The sequence below is a fragment of the Cavia porcellus genome, unplaced genomic scaffold, assembly GCF_034190915.1.
Source record: "Cavia porcellus strain 051 isolate PalLab524CR breed Dunkin Hartley unplaced genomic scaffold, mCavPor4.1 scaffold_20, whole genome shotgun sequence".
Classification (NCBI taxonomy): domain Eukaryota; kingdom Metazoa; phylum Chordata; class Mammalia; order Rodentia; family Caviidae; genus Cavia; species Cavia porcellus.
This window is the reverse complement of record NW_026947503.1, coordinates 65466657-65491206: the sequence shown is the minus strand read 5'-3', so window position 1 is coordinate 65491206 and position 24550 is coordinate 65466657. Positions and strand designations below refer to the sequence as shown.

The 24550-nt window shown below is 48.3% G+C and overlaps 1 protein-coding gene across 12 annotated transcripts in view; it reads right to left on the bottom strand.

The window, feature by feature from the left end:
* Positions 1-24550, bottom strand: part of Ptprm (protein tyrosine phosphatase receptor type M) — a 619038-nt gene that overhangs the window by 318321 nt on the left and 276167 nt on the right. For all 12 annotated transcript variants that reach the window (XM_063232111.1, XM_063232116.1, XM_063232118.1 and 9 more), the window contains exons 6-7: positions 16635-16809; positions 11805-12098 (exon numbers count right to left, since the gene is read on the bottom strand). In XM_063232111.1, coding sequence (XP_063088181.1) covers positions 11805-12098; positions 16635-16809 — 469 coding nt within the window. The remainder of the gene's footprint in view (positions 1-11804; positions 12099-16634; positions 16810-24550) is intronic.

Below are 24550 nucleotides of genomic sequence, written 5' to 3'. Positions count from 1 at the left end.
CAGGGCCTGGGCCCAGGTGAGGTTAGAGACACCCGCTGATTCCAGTGCTGCTTCCCCAGGGACCCAGAGGGCACGGAGCGGGGCAGGTGGGAACCTGGACATGTCCAGGCTACATCCGTGCTGCCCTGCTCGAGGTCCTCGCCCAGGAAGAAGTTTGCCCCACAAGGCGGCTGCTGGAAAACCCCTGGCCACGCCCTCAGGCGCTCATCACAGCTCACTGTGTCTCTGTCACCCATGGCCAGGTGACGGGGGATCCAGCACAGCTGACCAAGGCTGTGCTTTCCCACTCATTTCTGACTTTATACTCCATTTCTTCCACGCCTTCTTCAACACTGTGTCATTTTCTGAGAATTAAGTGCCAGCAAAAGATAAGACTTGCTTATGTGTCTTATGGGCCCTCCATTATTTTTGGTTAAAAAAAAAAAAAGATTTAACTCAGGTGCACATTTTCCATTTGGAATAATAAATACATCACGTAACAGGTGAACCATCTGTCTCAAAGGAAGCCCTGGAGAGTAGATCCTGCCTGAAGGAATAGCTAGGTCCTCCTTGCCAAATGCATTATTAAAATGCTTCCGTGGTGTGCAGGGGTGATAGGAAAATGATCCACTCCCAACAGCTAGAATTTGTGGATACCAAATCCCCACTAATAAAACATCCACACCAGCACATACTGCCGAGGCCCTCGGAAGCCATTCTTAGGAAACAGGATTTCTGCCCTAGAGTGGGACATCGGTACGTATTCCTTCAGAACATTGGGGTCAGATTGAGGGGCCAGAACAAAGCACTTGACAGCGGGTCAGTGATTTCCTCTGCCGGCTGGACACGGTGCATCTGCAGAAATCACCTCTGTCTTTGTTTTTGTTTTCAGTTGCATTGGCAACCGCGAAAGCTTCAATCTAGCAAGCAATGAAATTAAAGTCCCAGCTAACAGATAAGGTCACACAGGTAACATTCAATTTTCTTTGCCACTGGCCTATGGCTCAGTGGATTCAGGTACAGAGCTCAAAGCCATATTCTGTCAGCTTCCAGGGTGAAGCATCGCTTTTTAAAAGTTGCTGTGGGCAATTCTGTGGCTGGAAAGATGTTTCTGTATTTAAAAAAGAAATGATGAAGCTGTACTGGAATGGGTATGAAAGAATACTGTCACAGGTACACAGAGCCTGTAACACATTTAATACCCTGGCCAATACAAAAGGTTTGTATTAGTACAAACTTTTGTAACAATTAAAGCTCGGATGAATCACTACATTATAAGGGGCAGATACAACACTGATAGTTCAGAAGTCAGAGACAGTGTCACAGTATTACAAATTCTTTTGAAAGAGAAAAGATACGTGCTTAGGTGTCTTGAGCCAAACAGCTTTCCCCAGACCGACTGCTAAGCTAGTGGGATGGGCTTTTTTGTGAAAAAACCTCACGTGTGGACAGCTATGAAATGAGATTCCTGTCCTAGGTCTACATTTCTTTTGGGCCTAGGGGCATATTTAGGACCTACTGGTCAAACCCATGCCCATTTTGTAATTAAAAATAAACCACCCCCTCTCGCAGAATTGCCGGAACAAGGAAACATGGAAAATAGTGGAAAAGGTCAGCAGGTCTTCCACTGCAGTTCTTAGGCAACTGGCCACCCCAGGCAGCTAAGTATCCGGGGTGTGGAACATCCCATCTGGCTTTATCTGTGTGTCTGCTTGGCATAGGCAGAACTGATCTGGCTCTGGCTTAAAAGGAGAGATTCTTACCGCTCGAGGGATCTACAGTAACCTATGGCTGCAGACTGTCCTTTGCAGAGAGCAAAAACAGAGCACACACAGCTCTGCAGGAAGACTTGCTCTCGCTTGTGCAAATACAGTACTTGTGCACTTGTGCAAAGAGATTCGCTGACAGCTCCTTGTGCAAACAGACTCACTTGTGCAAGTCACTTCACTGAGTTAACAAAACACAGTGGTCAGATGACACTGTTAAGAACTCAAATTATATTTCCATTGGAGTATATTCCGCCAAGAACTGAGACGGGACTGAGCTTTCAGGACCATGAAGGAGCTCGCTATGGTCTTACGGTGTTGAAAGCAGGCTTGCGCTCCTGGCCAGGGACACAGGGTATCAGTAATGACATCTTGGTGAGTGGTAGAGTGTCCTTTCATATCAGTTACTCTTCCTGTCAAGCTGGGGAGTGAGACAGGCAACACATACGAAGGCAGTATGTGTTGTCACTGAAGAAGCATATCACTCATTACGGGCGGAAACGACATATGTGATTGTCCTTGGAGTCCAATCCTGAAGGCCCATCAGGGCTCAGCTGGCAACATAAGCTCAGGAGAAGCCACACCCAGGGACAGTGTCTTTGGGTAAACACCTTGTGGTTGAGGGCCAGACTGTCTTCCAGTGGGATCATGCTGCTTGGGTCTCCACCAGCAGAGTAGGAGTTCTCATTGCTAGCATTTGGTGCTGCCTGTGCTCTGCGATCGGCCCGCTGTGGGAGAGTGGGCTTGCAAAGTGCATGTTGATTGTCATGTGCAGGCAGCCCTCAATCAAGTCAGCGTCACTTGCTAGACATGGAAATCCCAGGGTTGGGACATGGGCTCTTCTGAAGGCCCATGTGCTGCTGGGAGAGGGAGTGCTGCAGAGGCAGGGCTGAGCGGGAGGACCTCTGGTCACAGGCGTTGTCCTGGAAGGAGCAGGAAGACCCCCGCCCGCTCCTCTCCTGGTTCTGCTCCTCTAGCTACCTGGCCACAGAGCCACACTGGGTCCCTGATCACCACTGAAGGCTCCCCAGTGCAGCCGAGACAACCCCCTCCTGGGCGGCTGAGGCTGACCGTGGAGAGAAACCCAGTGAGGGCAGCACACGCAGGCATCTCTCAGACAGATTCCTTCCCCGAATAAATACAGCTTTGTCTCCTTCAATAAATATCCGACTCTTACAATAAACAGTGGACTGAGGTGAGCACTAACAGCGCTTAGCCTGGAAAGGGGCTAAAAGGAGGACAGGGAACCTATTAGCGCCTTACCCCTCTTTTCCTGTATTTGTATTTTATTTGCTTATTTGGCAACTATGACTTTAGTAATCAAAACAGACCATTAATAAGAAAGAAACATTAATATGTAAAATGGTATCTGTGATAAATTCATGATCTACAGTAAAAACAGTAAATAGCAATACTTAATGTGTAACTTTAATAGTCGCGTCCCTTCCAGTAATAATTTATGTAAAAGCAGTTTCTAATGCCAACTGCAAGAATCTGACAGTTGTCGTCTGCCGAAATACTGCCTTCTGGTCAACAGACAGGCCTCACCTGCATATTTATATTGTTTCGGTTACTCATTCTATAAAGGCAGTAACAGGGCTGTAAGATCAGTAATTTCGGTACTGAGCAATTCTATTATCTCTCATTTTAATAATGGGTATAACAATACTTTTTAATAAAATGTCTCGTGTTTGTGGTTTTAATTTCATTTATATGCATTATTCATTAAAGTCCTCTATTCACCTTCAATTTATTCTAATAGTATAATTACCAGTTCTTCATATTCTTACAATTAATTTACAAAAGTGTTATGTACATGGAGGAACACAGTTCACCTCACACATTACAATTCTGATTTACCGTCAAGCTTTTATCATCTGTTGTTACCACCATGCAAATTCCAGCTGGCATTTATTTTACATCCCACTAATTTAGTTTTTGAAAAATTAAAATTTAAGAACATGGGTGGCATTATCTTCATTGGTGGGAGTCAGATGAGATCCTGTGGACGGCCTCATGCCATAGACCGTGGTACCTGTGTCTCGCATCCCTGTGGCTGGGGACAGGGTGAACTGAGGGCTGGCTGACAAGAGGAGGTCAGAGACATAAGCACCCCATTCCCAATATGCATTGGCTTTAGCCATGGTGTGTCTGGGGTTCTGGGTACAGTGCCCACCTCGCCTGGGAAGTGAAATTTCTCCATAGTATCTGGAGGACAGGGACCTAGAGATGAGCTCGTCCTGCTGCAGGAGTGGGGCTGGGGCCCAGGACCGTGCGGGCAGCATGGTCCCTGTCCTGGGAAGCGTCTCATGTCTTAGCGCCACAGTGTCTGCCCTGAGCTCCCGCCTCCTTCAGGATCCTCACTCTGCTTTCCCCAGGACACCTCGGCCTGGCCGCTCAGGACAAATGGCCACCATCCAGCTTCCTGTGCTCTGGATGGACTCTGAGATGACTCCGAGGTGTTATGAGTGCCCAGAACACTCACTAAGACCTAAAGACAGTCCACTAGCACAGCACAACAATGCCTCACACATCAATTGAGTCTTCAGAGTTGCTCTATTCACATCTGTTCCAGTAACAATACTGCAAATTTTCCAAGGTCCAAAATGCAAAGCCTCTCTGAGCCACCACATCCTTTTCTACCTGGTCACCTCTAAAAGAGTAAGCGCGAAAACTTGTCCCAGATCTAGGGAACCTGTGGTCACTTTTTGACATTAATTGAGGACACAGATTTTTTTTAGTGAATGCTATTGTATGTGTGTTAAACGAAACTCAGCCCTCTCAGCTCACAAATCCTACTGGAAGAATTTACCAGCATAGTATGCTCTCAGTGGTAGTGGAATTCCTTTGTACAAACTGCTTGGTTTCACAGCAGGTCCACGAGGGACTGGGGGTCCACAGGTGAATAAGGGCAGGAGCAGGGGCCATGGGCCAGCACTGGGCTACAGAAGCTGGTGGTGTTGGCAGCTGGCTGACCAGGAGCATGAGGAGGCTCAGGTTTAGGAAGGGATTTTAGTTGTCCCGGTTACTGCCAGCACTCAGACTCCAAAGTCAAAGAAGCTTTCCAAGAGAACGTGGTCTCCTCTGAACGCTGAGAGTCAGTGACAAAAGGACAAACACCCATGATAACTTTACATGGCCAACTAGCTGTTTAATTACGCTTAATGCTGCGTATCAAAACACAAGCACGAATACACACTGATTACGCCTGTGAGCCCCATGTATTAGGGACATTAACAGCGAGACCATAAAATCAACTGCACTGCATCATATATGGGACAAAGAGCTCAGTTATTAACCATTTATATATATGTAGTTATATATATGTAGTTTTTTCCTAAATCTATAAGAGACTGTAGGAGAGACTGAGGTGACCCAGGGTCTCTTTAAACTGTCTAAGATGATTTAGAACAGGTCTCCATTTTCCAGGAAGCCACTCATTCCTGTGGAAGCAGACCTATCCATGGGAAACGGTCGACCAAGATTTCAGACGTGGGCAAAGAGGAACTGACCACATGCTTGTTCACCTAGGCAGGGTCCTGCCAGCTCATAGAGAGCCACCCCAGCACTCTTGGCGCTTCTAGGTGACCAGAGCTTTGAGGACAGCCAGCTCCATCTGCCTTCGCCCTTTCCAAGGAGCTTCCCGACACTCCTGCTGCCTGCACCGCTCCAGGATGGCAAAGAAGCAGGTTCAAGACAGCGGGTGGAGGTGCCGTGTTGGCTGCAAAGGCTGAGGTGCGAGCTCCCAAGGAAGGAGGGCTACACTAGAACACATGGCACAGTCACGCCCCATCTGCAGTCGCTGGGAGCGCAGACACCTCTAATGCCCTTTTAATGTCCCTGACTGTAAAAGGTTCCTAATGGTTTAATGTGTTAGAAATCCATTACCACATGGTGCCCTTTGGCAGAGTTGTTTCAGAATTAGAAGACTTTCAATGGTTTTCCCTGGTAAATAACCTTAAATTAAAAATAAATTACGTGCTGTTCAATTGGGCCATGGCCCGTACTCCTTCCGAACAGCACCGGCAGGTGTTCTCCCGCTGCCTCTCCTGCCCGAGCTTGGGGGCCAGCAGGGTCAGCCCGGATGCTGGGACAGGCAGGAGGGAGGTGACGCTGGCTCTCCCTGAGCTGGAGTACTGGACCTGGCCTGAGCCAGGCCAACCCACAGACCAGGCCCCTTCCTGCCAGCTGGAGTCTTCTCTGTACACAAGGAGGGGCCAGAAATAGTGAGCAAACTGAGGTGGAGAGGCAGCCTCCAGTGGAATGTTGGCTTCAGGAAGGGGGCTTCGCATAATGGTCCTCGCCAAGAAACCCCCCACTACTCATTTCTCCACGTGAATCTCATTCAGGTCCATCAGCACGGAATGGAAGAAGAAAATGCTGTATTCACACAGAATGGAGTACTACTCTGCCAGAAAGAAGGGTCAACTCGAGGCATTAGCAGGTCAGTGGAGGCACCTGAGACCATCATGTGATGTGAGACTAATCAAGTGCACAAGCTTAGACACCGCAGCGCTCTCTTAGGGTGCACGAGAAACCCAAAGTATAAAGAGAGAACCGTCAAGACACACAACAGGAAGTAGGGAGACCGTTCCCAAGTGGGAAAGGGAACAAGACCGGGAGGAAGGGCTAAAAATAATTTAATTGAAAGTAGAGCTTTCACAGACGGGCAGGGACCAAGAGCTGGACAGAACAGGACGGGCAGTGAAGGACAGGGGATGATGCGCGAGGGGACGTGTCACACCCATGGCCAACTCCGCACAAGAAATGTAATCACCATGTACTGCATGCACATCCTCATCGAAAAACAGATGGACTCACTGGGGTGTCACAGGGGGAGACACAGGCAGTGTTTCAAAAGTGATGTTCGCCCGTGATGGTCAGGATGCACTTGGTGGACATGGTCAGCCCAGACACAGGTGCAGGTGGACCCAGAGGGTTCTCGGGACCTCACCATTGTAGCCTCGGCTGGGGCACCACCGCCCTGCCCATGAGGGTTGCTTGTGCATCCAAGGACATTTCAAGGACACAGGAGAGCTGTGCACACATATTTACTCAAGCGCAACAGACACCCTGAGGAGAAAGAGGAAGGTACATAGGAACACACAGCTTGGCGTCTCGGACAGACAGTGAGATGATGGGAGATGTGGACCCTGACAACACCGCAGGTAACACAGCTGCGAGGCTTCTACCGTGATGTTCCCGGGAGATGGCGCACCCACAGGTGGGGCTGTGGAGGGTGCCTGGGTTAAGGGGTGCCACAGCAGGCTTGCTGTTAGCAGGCAAGCCTGGCTGGGTGCATCTCCCTCTCTAGTTACTTCCTTTGTCCTCTGCTTCCTGGGCACCATGGGGCGAGCAGCTTCCTCCGCCCAGGCCTTTCCGCACCTTCTCTTTAGCCAGTAGCAGCTGAGTGCAGACCGAACTGTGAGTCAGGATAAACCTCCTGTGTCGCAGGTGTCAGGTGCTGAGTCTCAACAAAGGAAAGTGAGTGAGCCAATGGCTGCCACTGCTTTGTATCGAAGAACTGAACCTTAACATAACCTGTATGCAAAGTTTTTAGTGCACTTATGTAAAAGGCTCTAACCTGGCATATATAAGATGGACGAGCCTCTGTGCAAGTCGGGGTGAAAGCGAACCCTCCCTTGTTGGCGTGAAAGAAGGGCAGGTGGTAAACATGTGCCCACCGCTTGCATGTTGCTCTGTCCCTGAGCTCTTGATCAGCTGGGTAGCAGTGGGTAGGACAGCTGTGGCACCGTCTCCACAGCACCCGAGGGCACCTCGGAAATGCAGCAGTGCATGCTGTACTAGTTCAGACATCTCTGTTATCCAGGTGGTATTTGTCTGTCTGTTTCCAGCACTGGGGAGTGACTCGAGGGCCTTCACATGAAGAAATGTCTCTAGCCGCCCTTGGTTTTATTTTTTATTTTGAGACAGAGTCTCTTCAAGTCACTATGGGATTCCAGCTGTCTGCCATCAAGCCCGGTTTAAAAGTTTTAAACTTTAGGAAGTATTAGTTTAATTGGAAGTCAAAGCCAGCACTAAAATAACTATGTGAAATACATAAGAATAATAGAACGGCCTAAGAAAGGACACACACACTAGAAAGGGATGAGCGCAGAGTGCACTGGGAAAGGGGCTATGTCACCGAGGGAAGAACAGGCACCCTGCGACGGACACTCAAATCCTGGGACAGGACAGAGACGCAGCTGCCACAGTCGGGCGGGGAAGCCGGGAGTTGGTTAATGAGCACAGAGCCTACTTGGAGGAAAAGAAAGGTTCTAGAGAAGGGTGGCGGCCCTTGACACAAAACTGGTCAAGACGCTAAGGCTTAGGTCCATAGGAAAAATGCTCCCGGGTTCCCCCTCTTCATTCCCGCAGCGTCTACCACCGACACGTCACCGTTTAGATACACGTGTGTTCCGCTCTCTCCCCGCATGCCTCACAACCCATGCACTCCGGAGGCAGAAGCTCGCCCTGTCACTCCAGCCTCAGGGCTTGGAACGGTGCCTGGCACACAAATAAATATTTTATGGGGTTGGATTTTTTTGGAAAGGTACACTTTTTTAAAAATCGTTCTTAGTTCTAGTAATCCCAAGGGACACTCTGGGCTCAGCTTCCTTTGGTTCTCACCAGTCCCAGAGCCGTGTCATCCCTTTATCCTCACCCTTGGTCACCTTATTAGCAAGTCACTTGACTCCAGTTAACCAGTAACCAGGATGCCTACAAACCAACGTCCCCCTAATAAAACACATGCAAACTCCACTGTGAAAATCAATCTAACAACATCGCCCATTTCTCTCTTTCAAGTATTCCCACCGGATTGCTTGCAACACACAGGCTGCACACGCTGGAAGAACATAAGAAGTAACAGCAATCACAGCCTCCACTGTGCTTTGGTTAAGTGCTCTCCACTCTCTGGAGGTACCAGCCTACAGCTGAGCCGCTGAGTTAGGAAACAACTAGCTATGTACACACTCATGGAAGCAGCTACTCACAGGCAGAGCGTCTTATTTTAAAAATGCCTTAAGTGAAGACCTGGCCTGATCCCCAAAGCCTTCCCAGGCAGCCAGGCAGGGATGCTTCCCCAATGGAGAGACAAAAATGAGGGTTCGGAAAAGCCAAATGATAGGACCAAGCTTTCACCTGCAGAGCCTGTGCATGGATTTGCAATTGATTTAAGCCTCAGAAGCAAGTGCTCAGGAGGTGTGCAGCCCTTCCCACAAGAGCCCTGCAGGTCTCCCTACCAGGGAATGAGACCGCATGTCCACAGGCCATGCAAGGAAGCCCTTCCGGGTATAGAGGACGGTGATCACTAGTCATCTTGCCACTTGAGTACAGGAAACTGAGTGTCACTGGAACAGGGCAGCAGGGGCCCTGTGCCGCACGGGAAGGAAAAGGCAGAGCTGGGCTCAAACCAACAGATTTAAAAGACAGAACAAGGTTGGTCGAGAACTCCAAGTTGGACTGCAGACGATTCCATGGCTCCATGAAAGAGAACCGTGGTGTTCAGGTTTTAGACTCCCGATGCATAGTGCTTCTAAAAGATCTGGGTGATAAAATCGGGTTGCTAAGGTCCCTATTTCAATGCAAATGTTAAAAGAGAAATAATTCCTTTTAGCTGGCCATTAACTCTGACCACTTGCTGCAGACAAGGCTCTGTTCTTGGCACCTGCTCTGCAGGGGCAGCTCAAGGCTTCACAGTACATGTAGGAGATGCACAACACAGGCATCGCCCCTGCTCTGCAGACAGGCAAGGGGCGCACAGGGAAGGAGAGCAGGGTCCCTGTGGCCACAGGTCTAGGTTGAGTCAGAGCCAGCTCGGGCACAGGCAGCTGGATGCAGGGCTTCTGTCCACTGACTGCATCCTGGCAATGCCTGGCACAGACTTTCTAGCTTCCACCACTGATCTTTGGGCCTTCCCAGTGCAGACCCATGAAACAGACTTGCAGGAGTCATTGCTGTGGGCTCCATTCTTCACCTGGACTCACGCAGAACACTGCCATAGGATCCAGGCACTCAGTTGGATTCTTTGCGTCCTAATGTGCGGACAGATTTCCCGTACTTTTTATGATCGACTCTTTGGGTGACCACCATAAAACAATTCTGTAAATTATGTGTCCTGTATGTAATTGTTTCCCTTGCAATCCCTGACCACAACAATACTGTGCAAATTATACAGTACACTGATGTTTATTAAGCCAAAGCTTCACAATCTTCCTGTTCACTGCTGCTGACTGTTAGGGATCTGAGTCCACGCTAGCACTCTTGTCTTTTTACACCGTACAAATTGAGCTACATTTGCTTCTTTTCCTCATTTAGACTCACCTGCTCTTGAAGCCTGCTCAAGGTCATTTCCATCCTCAGCTGTAAGGCGCAGCCTCTCCCAGGCTTCTGAGACCCGTGGACTGCCCCATGAAAAGCCCATGAATGCCCACAGGCCGTCTGAGCACAGCTGTGGGCCAACAGGGAACTTTACAGCCCTCATCCCCTGCCCTCTCTTCAGCTTTCCCCAGACCCACACAGGTGGCCACAGCATTGTCCACTCCTGCCTGGATAGTTTCTCAAGAGCCTCAGGAATAACTGCAGAGCATTTCCTTCTACAGTGAAGGGTCCCACATCCCTTGACTTTCTTCACCCCTCTGTTTTCCCCTCTTATTTCTAACTCTGACCCCTTGTTCTCATTTCTTAAATGGGACTGCCAATCTGTCATGAAAAGCTCTGGCTCCGTGGGAGCCGTAATCCACACAGGTGCAGAGGGATTGAAAGGCTTCTTGAGGAGAGACCCATGCATTACAGGTGGGGGAAACATCCACCAACACACCAATAGCTGAAGTGTACAGCGGGAAGCCAGGAGATTCCGCAACTGTGGGAAAAGAACAGGGCTGGACACATCAGGTGGCAGGAGGAGCTACACTGAGACAGGTCCCACCCTCTCTCCAATGTGGCAGTGAAACTGTAACCTTCTTTGCCAGAGCGAAGGCAGCTGTGTGCATTATCACCATGCCCCAAACTGGGGTCCTTGAGATAACACTGCAGTGATTTCCACAGCCCTGGAAGCAGCAGCTCAGGGCTTCGATTCCTTCTAGATTGGGGAGCTCCCTCCTCACCCTGGAGGCTTCACAAGGCAGTAGTAAAATCAACCGATCTGAACGCAAGTGCATAAAACCTGGGCAATATTGTGCTAAGCCACTGTTTGCATTAAAACAGGTGATGCAACATGAAAAATATTTCACAAAAAGAAAGGATGTACCCAACTCAGTAAGAGAGATGCCAGGATTTAGAACCACAAGGCTGGCCAGGACTAAAGACTGCCTCCTCCCTGGCACCAGCAGACAGGGCAGTGGGCAGCTCTGCAAGGACGGCACTGACCCTAGCAGGAGGGCTGTGAGGACTCGGTGGGAACGGAAAGAAGCACAGAAGGCCAAGTGCAGGCTGCTCCAGGTCCCTTCCCCACTCAATGGCAGGGCCGCAGCTCCTCCAGCAAAAGCAACTTCCCCCATGAGTACTGAAGCCAGGGGCTTAGAATAACCCACAGTACAGTGAGAAAAACAATACAGAGAACCATAATTTCTTCCACTCCCATGGGATAGAACCAGACCATGCCGAGCACAGTAGATCCTGAGGCTTTGTGGAGTGGGAGGGTGAGCTCCAGGATCCTGCAGATGTGACACCCCTGGGTGCTCAGGCTCTCCATCTGCAGTGGAGGATAATCCACATGGCACCTACACACACTCTCCCATGAGCTTCACACCGCCCCTCGCTCACTTACAGGGAATACACTGCAAGCACTCTGCAAATGGCTGTCACATGGCGTTGTTTAGGAAATGACAAGGAAAAAGGTCTGCACATCCTCAATACAGATGTGGTTTTTTCCTAGCATTTTTATTAAATCCATGATTGTGAAACTCACAGATATACAGGATAGCTTTATTTTTTAAATCTGGAGAAGAACTTAAACAAGGGAATGGGGAGACCAGGGGCACCCCCAATGAGACGAGCCCCATCCCTGCCAGCTGAGTGACCATGAGGTCCAGCCACTAGCATCTCCATAGTACTCACCAGCACACTTGGTTCTTGTCCTGAGAGCTGGCCCGGGAGACCCTGTGCCGCCCTCGCCCGGCCTGGTGAGCAGCACGCTGATCTCGTACTCCGTGTCTGGGTCCAGGTGCCCAATTTTGTAGCTGGTGGAGTCCACGGGCTGCCGGTCACTCCAGCTGCCACTGGCCGTGCAGTACTCCACCTCGCGGGCCACGATGGGCCCATCGCCATTGATGGAGTTGGCATTGAGCTGGATCCATAGGTAGGTGGCGCCCACCGAGGCCAGCTGGGGAGGCGCAATGGGGACGGGAGGCTCTGAAAGGAAGCGAGACATTGGTCCTTCAGATGCTTCTGTCTCAGCAAAAATAAGCATGCACTGATCAGCGATTAGAATGGAGACAGTGTGACAGGTGGGGAGTGAGCTGCGAACACTTGGGTTCAGATGAATAAAAACATTTGTCATGGTAAAAGCTTTCACAGTCACAGTTATAAACCCTCTTTGACCCTCTTTGAACAAGGTGTGGTGGTGTATCCCTACCAGCCCAGCCACCTGAAAGACAGAGGCAGGAGGATCACTGGAGCCCTCAAGTCAAAGGCCAGCCTGGACACCAACTACACAATCATCAGACTTTTCTGATTCCTCTTCCTACAAGTCCCTGGCCCAGGCATTCTCTAAGGGTGGTAGTCAAGCACCAGTAAGCATTCCACTCTGAGCCGCTTCACCGAGAACTTTCTCTAAATCGTCACAGGTATTAAAATTCTCTACATCATTAATTTGAGCTCCCTGCTACTTATCTTCAAAAGATACTACCAATTTGAAAACGCAGCTAAAATTATAGTTCATCTCATCATGAATGCACTTTCAGAATGACACTTTCCCAAAACTGTCCCAGTGGACTCAGGGAGAAGAGCCAAGCATTGCAGAGAGAGAAACCCACCGCTGGTGACCTTCATGAAAGCAGAGAAGGAAAGGAAGCTCCAAGTCCAAGAGCAAGCCATGCCCAACTCAATAAAAGCCCCAGAAATCAATAGCTAACACTCGTTCCAGGCCACAAAAGTCTCTCTTGTTTAAAGGCGAGACTGACTCTTTCCCCACCGTGGATGACATGGGAGAGGCAGGTCCTCAGATCCCCAATTTCCCAGGATATCAATTAGATGCAGGTCGACATGTGTCACCATGAGGGCCACCACCTGTGTCCAGTGAGACCCCGGTACACAGTAACAGGTCTGTACTTCCAGGAGTTTCAGGAAAGCAGCTCACGTGGAGATTTTTCTGGAATGCTCCCACGAGTGGTCTGTACCTGTTTGCTGTGTTTCTGTTCCTCTGCTGAGACCATGTGTGGTGCAGTCTCGCCACCCTTTCTGGGGCTTGGTGGCTGCAGCTGTGCCTGCCCTCTCTGTGGCAGATGGAAAATCCATCCTAGGCTCCTTTCCAGGCCTTGGGGAGCAGGTTCCACCCAAGGGCACACCTGAGGTGACCCCCAGTTGAGTATGGGACCCCCCTAGCAGCACTATCGCCCCCTCTCCTGGGGTGGGTGCCTGTGCTGTTTATTCTCTTTACAGTATGATAAGTCACCGACTATAAATTACTGGGGGAACCTCATTAGACTGAGTAGAGACAAGATCGCACTTTGAATGAGTTTTACTGGAAAGATGATGGTCATCGTGTAACTGTACTGCAACAGTGTTCCTGTGCCTGCTGTGACGATGGTCTGTGCTTCAGGCATCTGTGATTGGACCCACAATGATGTGATATCAGTTTATATCCTTAGGCAACCCCATGACAAGCAATGGGCCTGGTATAGGACATCCGAGGGCACTCACGAAGCCAGGCTAAAAGACAGGTGACTTATTTCCCTTTTTCTTTTTTGTCTTTTAGTGACAGGGTCTTGCTATGCAGTTCAGCGTGGCCTTGGGCTCACTTTGTAGCCCAGGCTGGTCTGGAACTCACAAAGATCCTCCTGCCTCAGCTTTCTGAGTGCTGGGATTACAGGACTGTGCCACCACACCTGGCTAGTTTAATTACTTTCAAGTTGCAATTGCTAGCAAGGGTTGTGGAACTGCCTTTCAAGATAAAAATCAGGGGCCAAGGAACCAAAGTTCAGGGGTAGAGCCACGCCTCCAGGTGCTGTTGGTAGTTCCCTAAAACAGATGTCACTTTAATGAGAATGTTCCTAGAGAATAATTTTATACTAGCTCTATACTAATTTCTGAACTAATTCCCCATTAAGAAAAGTAATTCGTGTGCTACACCAAAGGAAATTCAACTAGAACTTGGACACAACTAGTAAAAACACCGAAAAGAAACTTTAGTCTAATGTGTGTGAATCAACATAAGTCAACATTTAAATTAGGGACAGGTTTTTTCATAAAGGGATGGAAGAAACAAGCAGGAAGGGAGGATCTCAATCTCTCCAAAGTGGAAAAGAAAAACATAAAGAGCAATTTAAGATTCTTATTTTCCTTCTGAGAAAGGATCTCACTGTGTTTTTCTCACAACAGTGTCTGCACTCAAGCCTGCAGCTTCAGCTTTGAGTGGCTGGAGGATAGGTATACACCCAGGCACCAAGCTAAAACTGACCATTCCAGTGAAAGGAAGCCACAACACCAGTTCGAGATCTAATCAGTAATGAGAGAACTTAGATGCCTACGCACAGTAGACAGATAGCTCCCCAGATTCTTAGTTTCCTGTATTTTATTTTTTGGTACTGGGGACAGCACTCATGACCTCACACATGCCAGGCAGGCACTGTGGCCCTGAGCTCTAGGCCTGGCCCCTCCCCACAGCCTTAGGTTTGTTTCTGTATCTGTAATCCCTTAGCACTTCAAATGTTAAGAGGACCTAAGAGTTAAGTTTGCTACAAGCAACTGTCTCAGATACTGTTTCTAAACTAGTAGAATCCAGTGTGTTACCGCTTTCTTTTAGAAATGAAGTTGCCATAGAATGGAGCTGTACAATTATGATGGGGGAAAAGACGGATTCCAGACATGAGCACTGGGGATACAACCATCGCTGTCACCGGCTTGGGCTCTTTCCTTAATGAGTCCGGAGGCACCGCCTTGCAGGAGACAGGAAAATGCAGTGCATAGGCATGAAGGAGAACCCCTCGCCTTTGGGTCTGCAGATGAGGAGTTTCCTTAAAGCTCCCTGAAATTACCTTTCCTGCAGGCACAGTCTTCAGACTGGCACCATGAGGATCAGGCAGCATGGAATACTGGTCACCAGCTGGGCCTGGGGAAGCAGCTCCGAGGGGCAGAGGAGAAATAACTGGGTGCCCGTGACCTCTGCAGTGGGCCCAGGATGGCTCTGCCACACTGGCCAGGCCCAGGCCGCACTTCTACTTCTCCATGACACCCCCTCCCAAGGTCTTCCCACAGGGCAGAGTGTGGATGGCAAGGAAGAATTTAAATTCTGCTATAAATGTTAATCATGAACTGTGAACATCAGCCAGGGAGGCCAGATTGGGTTTCACTATAAACCACAGCTCTTAAGAGCTTTTCCCACTGACTGTGTGACCCCATGGCTGCTTTCTGCTGAGAGGGGCCCTGAAGTGTGTCCCCGATGAAGCCTGCGGCTCCCCTGACATCCCCAGCATTCTGCTCAGCTCGCTCTTGAGCATCCACTCTCCCAAGTCCACACACACACCTGAGCAGTGGACCCTTGGCCAGCACGGAGAGCCCTATCAGGACCCTGATGTTGGCACAGCTGTCTATACCCATGAAAACAGAGACATGGCCATGGGAAGCCCCTGGCCCTGCTCACGAAACCAGTCCTAGAATTGGAGCCCAGGGTTTTCGGGCAAGGCTGAGGCAGGAGGATAAATCTGAGTCCAGCCTGGGCCAATTAACATGTTAGTAAGGCCCTGTCTGGAAAAAAATTAAAAAATGCATAAAAGGCTGGGTTTGCAGTTCAGTTCAATCCCAGGACTGCGGGGAGGACCTCCCTGAAAGGAGGAATTTGCTGCTGTAAGAAGTAGCCCACTCTAAGATCAATTTTATGATACATATTTAACAAATGCAAAAGAAAAGTTTATAAGTAAGGCACAGGGCTGGGAATGCAGTTCAGGAGTACAGCAAGGTTTGGCTTGTCTGAGGCCTGGGTTTGAGCTTCACCACCAAAGGGGAAAAAGTTAGGTGTGGTTCTGTCCTCTCAGCAAAGAGAGCAATGGCTTGCCAGTCTTTCTAGAAATGCCTCATGGCACATCTAAAATGTCCCAATTATCCTGTCTGGGACCAAATTGCCTTAGCAGCTTGATGCGATAAACTCTATAGCCCACAAGAAAGCATTAAACCAGTTAAAGGAAATTATTTCCCTCTTCTTTTATCCTGGGTGCCCCACCTTCCTGAACATAAGGACTCAATCTTCTGGTCATGCAAAATCTAGTAATCACAACTAACTGGGACGTTATGAATGCTAAGACAGAGTCATCAATATGGCTCCTGGGATCCGACAGAGCATTTTACACTGACTCCATATCTTATTAACGGCCCCAATGGCCTAAACACCCTGGCTGGTGAGTATTTACATTTTAAGTGTTTTCTATCTGCAAAAAATTTTTTCATTCCTTAAAAAAATTTATAGGTTATAGTCTGTGTATAGAGAGAAGACCTTGCCAACAGCTTATTCATTGCTTGTATGCCACTAAACCAACATAAATAACAGACATTTTTCAAAAAAAGTATTGCTTGCGTGCAAAGTTTGTACTTAAAATGCAATCTACCGGCAGAGTGTGTCATCAACATCCCGTTCCGAAAGAGGCACGGACAAGTTTGAGCCTTAAACAGGTAGTGAACCACAGCCCCCAGCAAAGCGCTCCACAGACTACCCTGCAGTGTAGCCGCACTCAGTACCTTTCACCACCAGCTCGGCGTAGTTGGACACCCCGACTCCGCCCTCGGTGCGGATCATGCAGCGGTACTTCCCAGCGTCGCGCTTGGTTGTGTTCACCACACTGAAGGATGCCATGAACCTCCGGGGACTGGTGGCCTTTGTTTCTTTCAGCGGAGCGTCGGGGACATTGATACCCTGTATCGTGGGGTGGGGAGGACAAAGAGGAGCAACATCAGCTGTGGATCAAAACCACAAGACACCCGAGGGCGCACAGTCAATGTGTCATCGGGCCCTCCCTGCTCCCGTCTGTCACCAAGGGCGGCTATTTGAGAACAGCAGCCAGGAAACAGCAATACTGCTGCGATCACCCTTCAAAGATCCTGGATGCGAATCAAAATGAAGCTTGTGGGGATGTCCTGTCCTGACCCTTTCACGATAACGTGCTAAGTCAGCACAGCTAGGAGGGACAGAAAAACAGTGCGAGAAAAGCTTCCTGAGTTTGTTTCCTCTCCACATCTGACCTTTTCACTCCACATCATCTTACTCCTGTATGCTTGGCCAGAAAACAAATTAATTCACCTGGTATCCCTATTAGGGACCTCTTTTTATAAAAGAACAAACAAATGACGAAGAATAACAGTACAATGCGCATTAGCTATGTTCCCAGTGACCGGCGCTGGAGGACTGGTCCAGTTCTACAGTGTTCAAAACAAAAACAAAAACCCAGACGGAAGTACCTGTCTACTGCCCAATATGGAATACAGCAAGAGTGTCCTCCCCAGGAAGGCCTGTATTCCCATAGGAAGTGGGCTTGCCCCTGGGATAGGTTTGCCTTTTTCATCCCTGGACACAGATTTTTCAGTTAGGCATACTTGGAAATCCACTGCACGCTTCCAAGAACTTCAAGCCCCAAAAGAAAGCTGGAGCTTTGCATTTATCTCCCTTGGCTGGGATCTTGAACATGTTACTTGTAATTATTTGTAGATGCCAATCAGTGAGGATCTCAAGGTGATGGACAGGATACAACATTTTGCTCACTCTTCACCCACGGTGCTCTTGGGGTGCCAATCTTGTGCCACCACTGTGCCAACACAGCTGGTGAGCAGACAGGGTACGAGTGTTATGGAAACCTGCACTGACCTGGTGGCACAGGTGTGCAATGACCCTAACCACCAGTGATGGCAAAGATCACAGGCCCAAGAGACATCAGGACGTGCACCAGCTGTGCTTGGACATTAAGGCCAGCAGGAAGAAGTGATGCATGTGCTGAGGAAAGAGGACACTGACCAGGCCAAAGAGGAGGGTGGAGGAGAGAGTGCTCTGACCACTGGAAACAGTCTAGGAAGCCTAAGTGGTCAGAAAGAGCTGGCTCAGGGCAGGGCAGGCAGTGAGCCACGTGCATGGAGGGACTCCCGGGCTGTATTAAAATGCTTTTGTCTAGAATTGCAAAATGCAAAGCTGCAGAATAACAAAGCTCAGCTGTATCATCCTGAGACTGACAATACGCAGAGTCCTTGAAGCTTCCACCGCTGGATTTCTCACTGGTGGCCTGGCTTCATGGACACAGTTCAGGGTAAATCTGACAGGGGTTCTGTAGCCCCCCTGACCGCTCAGTGACTTCACTACGACCCTTAGCAGCGCTACTGGGAGGACAGGTAGTTGCCTCAGGAAAACAGCTTAATGCCCAGCACCCCATGCCCCTCCTGAACTCTGCAGCAACAAGCAATGGACCCCGGGGAGGCTGTCAGCCTGGCAGTATCCCAGAACTGGCCCTGGTCAACATCTGGCCAGATGTGCAGATTTGCCGGGACTTGCTCACCTGCAAACACTTTCTCTTGTTCTTGGGGTTGTCTGTCCTTTTGCTGTCTCATTCATGACTTTACATTCACAAAGGTTTTAAATTAACATCACACCCAGAGAGTCAGCTGATATTAACAGTCAAAACTCATTAAGTGAGCGTGAGATGGAAAGGAGTGTGAACCCCTGTACACGGCTGATAGAAAGGAGTCATTCATTGTAAGAAGTATTCTGGCAAACGCTCAAAGAGTCAGAATGTCTACAGGTTGGCGCTAAGGGGAGCAGGCAGGGGCCACCAAGAAGCTTTCCAGTCATCTGGGGACAGAAAAAGCAGCTGCTGCCTCTTCCTGCCCTCCCCCACCTATTCTTTTTTCTTCTCCCCTGCCCTCCTCTTGCTCCTAGACATGAGGTGAATTGGGCCTTTAAAAAGGAAGGGAATTCTGCCATCACGCTACAAGCCAGATGACCCTTGTGCTAAATGACATGAAAAGAAAATGTCTTACAATTTCCCTTACGCGAGGGCTCCAAACTGACAAATGCGTTAAGACGGAATGGAGGCTACCAGTGGCAAAGGGCAGGAGGGAGATGGCATTTACTTCTTAAGGGCTTTTGCTTCAGTGATGGGAAAGTCTGAAACAGGTAAGCAGTGATGGCTAAGCACAGTTGAGAATGTACTTGTGCTGCTGAATTATGCATGGAACCAATTGGTCCAGCCATTTACAATGGGAGACCAAACGATGTACGTTTACATTAATTTCTATAAGATAGTGTAACATGAAACATAAAAATGACAACGTTACCAAATATACCCAATTTAAGAACTGACTGGTTCAAAAGACACCTGCCCAAATGACAGCTGGTACAATCAGCACAGAAACAAATGCACAGCCCAAGAAAACTATCATATGGTTAAAAATGATCATACCTGTAAACATCACGCTGCACATATCTTCCTGCAATTAACAGAAAAAGACATCACTGCCTACTCTTCACTAGCATAAATTTCTAGTTTTTCACTTCGTTCGAAGACTTTGCTGATGTGCACTGGGGTGTGAGTATTTGAAGCATTTGCAAAGAAACCAGGCTGAGTGCTGAACACCTACAGTCCCAGGTACTTGGAAGGCTGAGGCAGGAGGATCACTTGCACCCAAGAGTTCGAGGCCAGCCTGGGCAACAGAGTAAGATCTGTCTCCCAAGAAAAAATGTTTTCAATTCCTAGCTAAAATAAGCTGATTTGAAAAGATGAGCAGGAGAGCAAAGTAAGGGACACAAGTAGACCTCATCTGTCGAGGTGGAATGGAAAAGAAAGTTGAGAGAAGGCTTTGCTGAGCTGCGTGGGGAAGCATAAGCAGGAACCTAGCATCATGTGAGGCACTGCTGGTGCGATGGAGACCTGACCAGAGGCTAGTCCTACAGGTAAGAAAAAGAGAAATGAGAGAGCATTTTCTGCTCTCAAATATTTAACTATAAAAACTTTTTACCTGATTCAAAGAGTAAAGAAATATACTTTTGAGACCATAGCACTGTCACTTAGAGCTAAATATCACTCATCACTAGTACACTGTAGTTTATCTATGCTATACATTATTCCAATTTAAATAACATGTGAAGTGATCTAAAACATACAGAGAGTTATGCCTTTAACTTTTTGTGGAATCTATGGAACTTTTCATAATATTACATAAGTATTACTAGATCATGGACAATGAAGCATCTTTTTAAAATGAGAGATAAAATACTGAGAACATTTCCATTCATTTTGTGGAAATGAGTATCTCAAAGCTTTTACAGAATGAAATTCTACTATTAGCATTTTTAAATAAATCAAACTTAAGTTTCACTATTTTCAAAAATAATAAATTTCTTACACTGTGAGCCTCAGACATCCACCCATGTGACATGCCTGCTGTGAGCTCAGGCACAGGATTGGTCCGGCCAGGTCACACGGGAGCGGAACTCACCTACCCCCGTTCCTTGGCTGGCACGAGTGGCCACAGGCGGGAGTCTGTATGGAACACTTATGTATCTAAATCCAACGCTGATTGAACACCTCTGCTAATTTTTTTTGCTGTGGCCCGGCTATTTTAATGGTTAGGACAGTCCTGAGTGATGGTTTTTAGCCATGACCAGACTAACCCAAATATTACCAGCTTGGAAGACCACATCCCAACACTCTGACTTCCACTGTTGCGTACTACAAGATGTTCACATGAAAGGAGTGTAGCTTAATCGGCTAACAAACACACAGGTAGCCAAGACACCCAGACACCCTGCAGCCCAGCAGAACTTTATTATGGAACTTTAGAACCTCTTCCTGCTGTTTAGACATAGCTCAACTCATGCCACATTAATGACACCTGGTGATGCTACTTAATAATCTATGTGAAGTTTATTTGCAAGTTCTCCAAGTAACATGGGCTACTGCACAATAAACGCAGCAATCAGAACACCCAGTGACATTAGAAGTTCTCTGAAATTATAGGTCATTCAAATCAAATAGTCGGCGGCGATCACCTGGATTGATTCTCCACCTCACACTGTGTTGCCTGACCCTGACTGGCCTTTTCTAGCAGGGTAAAAGTTGAAGAGGTGAGGACTCTGCCATACACTCTGCCACTGCAGTTATGGCTCTGAGCAGACAGGGCGGGGCTGCGGGGGGCCATGGGCGGGATCTGGAGTCAAGGCTAATTCCAAACTCAGTGGACAGGAGCCCCACAGCTCCCAGTAGGTGCCTTAGAATATGCAGCTCTTCTAGAGAACAGAAATGAAAGAAGGTAAAGGTGGAGACAAGTCCCTGCTGCCCTGGGCAATCCCTTTCCTTTGTGTGTGTGAGTGTGACCTCACTCGGCCCTGCTCAGTCTGAGAAGACCCAAGGACAGCCAGCGGTGACTGGGAGCACCTCAGTGCTCGGACTGCACATCTTAGTGGCCATTTCCCCTGGGAAGAACCAGGATTCCCTGCGGTAATCACCAGCACTGGGTTTTATGGGGGAGGGGGGTGCAAGCCTAGATCGTGTTTTCATGGGAGAATCAAGGAGGCTGGTGGAAAGGGTTCAGCAGAGGTGTCACACAGTGCAGGGGTGTAAAGCAAGACTCAGTTAAGGGTAAGTACAATGGGTTCAAGGCACCAAATGCATTTAAGTTTGCTTTTTAAAAAGTCTCCTATCACTGTCTTAAACAACAACAACAAAACAGCTTTACAGAGGTATATCAGACATACCAAAACTTCACATCTTTAATACAGACAATTTGGTGAGTCTGGACATAGGCAGACACCCATTAAACCATCATCACTAATTCTTTAGCTGTAAACCGATACACTCTTGCACGTGTAGGAGGCAGACAGTTGGATGATGAAATCAGCACACTCAGCATCTCCTGTCCCCCCGCCCCCAGCATGCATCATCTCCACGCACTGGGCCCCTCGGACAGTGAGCTTTGCTGCAGGCACCAACAGGCAGTTAGGGAGGAGAGTTAGTCCTCGGCACACAGGACAGCTGCACTCCACAGCAATTCACCTAGGCCTCAAGGAGACAGAAACAACATTAAATTCTCCACACTATCTGTTTCCCCCAACTGAACAGATTATCATGGTCTTGATCCAAAAAGGCAAATAAATCGAAAGAAGAAGTAACGTTTTATAACCACGAAATTGCTATAAAATTTAAATGTCTATGACCATAAATCTGGATACATTGAGTACTGTCACGATCATTCACTTGTGTCCTGGTTTTCTCTGTCTGGTCCCACAAGGACAGAGCTAGGCACGCTGGGACCACACCGCCCACGATATTTACCACCTGATGCTTTGTGGGAAAAAGGCACCAAGCTTTGAAAGCGACAGCATGACACAGATCGGTTCAGAATTGCCAGAGACAGAGCAGATGACCCCCCCGAGGCACTGACCACGTCCTGGGAGCTGCCGAAGCTGCGGGGTGAGTTTATTAAGCTCGTTAGAGTGTTCTGTCTTTGCCTACATTTACCATTTCCCTAGAAATAAAAGGAAAGCACTCAAGGGAGTGGTCAGAAAACACGTCTCTCATTTCTCTGTACTGGATGACTATTTCCACCCAGATTCTTTTCCAGGAAAAGTTTTGTGGCTGGCTTATCAACAGCCCCGTGCTACACAATTGAAAGAGCCACTTTCTCTAGGTATCATTCTGTAACTGCAAAAGAACCAGGACACTTAAAGGCGCCTGCACGAGAGGAACAAGAGTGAAATCTGGCCAACGGTGGACAGTCCTGCATGGTTGCTCCCCAAGCTACAGCAGCATTGGGATAACACGGCATCAAACACCTGCACACAAGGAATGAGGACTGCAAAACACAGATTTCTTAAGCAAAGGCAGTGGCGTCCCTCTAAATCCTAAGAATAAGCAGAATGTCCATTAATTTGTCACTTGCCCTTCATGCTTAATGGACAGCAGTTCTTAGAGACAAACCACAATGATACCTGGACCTCAGCCAATTCCCTCTGCTTTGAATAAAGGGCTGGAGGGCCGAGCCATGTAAGGAGAGGAGCAGGGGGGAATCCACACGTGATTTAGGGCCCCACGGCTCAGCCGCTGTTGGAATGGCCCAGCTGCCATGCTGCTGTGTGTGTAGCAGTGATGTCCACACCTTGTCCCACACTGTGACCCCCCAGGACGACAAGCAACAGGCTGTGTCTACACATCTCCTCTAATCCTGAGGTCAGCGGTGAAATTCAAGTGGGCACCAAGTACTGCCCATTCCCTGCCCACCTCCAAGACCTAAGGAAGTGTCCCCAGGTCTTTCACAGCTTCCTGTATTTGAAGACATCACTTTCTGAATCCTCATGTTTCACATTCATGTATTAAACCAACCATGGGTCAAAAATATTTAAAAACCAATCACATCTGTACTGAACACATACAGAATTTTTCTTTTCACTGCTTCTTGAATAATACAGAGTAGAAGCTATCACATAGGGTTACACTGCACTGCATTCAATTCTGTAAATAAGCCAGAGCTGATGAAATACACAGGAAGGTATGCAAGGGTTACACAAAAATTAACCCCTTTTTAGGTAAAATACATGGGCATCCCTGGATGTGGGGATCTGCGGACCCGGAGTGTAACTTCGGGTCACCACACTGGAACGCTCTCAGCAGTTCTTGGAGCCACCTAAACCTGACAGCAAACTGTAGCTAAATGCTTTCCATGTTTACCCTCCAGTTCCAAAAGGAAGAAACAGAAGAAGAAAAGAATTTGACACCCTAAGAATGTGCAAATTTCCCAAGACCCTGCTCCAAGGCTGTACTGGTGAACAAAGACAGAGGGAGAGTCTTGACCTCAGCAGCCCTTCCCCCAGGAAATCCAGGGTCAGGGCCCCCTCTGTCTTCCGGGGATAACCTCAGATACTCAGGAGCAGCCTTCTGACAAAGGGAGGAGAGACACAGAAGAAAGGGGTTCGAGATATCCACTTTCCAGGGCCTAAGGAAATGGCCAGCCCTCAAGAGGAGAGGCTGACGCCTTACACTTGAACCACCCAGACCTGCAGGCCAAATGTAAGGTCCAACTGCAAACCTAGACTGGGAACCCTGGGTCCCCTGGGGGATATCTCTCCCCCCAGCTGCCCTTACCTCTGCAGCATCCCACACAAAGCACCAGCTACCTGTCAGACAATATCACAAAGTAACCTTTATTAATTTCTTCCAGAATCTCCCTAGACACATCATACTGCCTCACCAATATAACATAAATCTTTACTTCTAAATCAAGGTAACCCAAATCCTGGTAAGTTAAATCACGATACAAGCTTGCAAGGATCCCATAGCTTCCGCATGCGTTCAATATTACGTTAACAGCCACAGCTGTGGGTAGGTGGCTGACTAAAACAATAATGGATGTGATTTTAACCACTCAAAATTTCAGACCTAGCTGGTTGCTATAGCAACCAAAGACAGTCTGCTTTGTGTGTTTCTGATATTTTTCTATGATAGCAAGTGTTGTTAAATTTATGCTTTATTATATAAGGGTTAAAATATCCAAATTAGGTTAGCCAAATGAATCATGATTTTACTTCCTTTCAAATCATTCTATGGGTCATGTACCTAATAAAACCCGCTCTGATACATAGTTGTGATTCTTTTCAACACACCCTATAAATGAGGTTACAA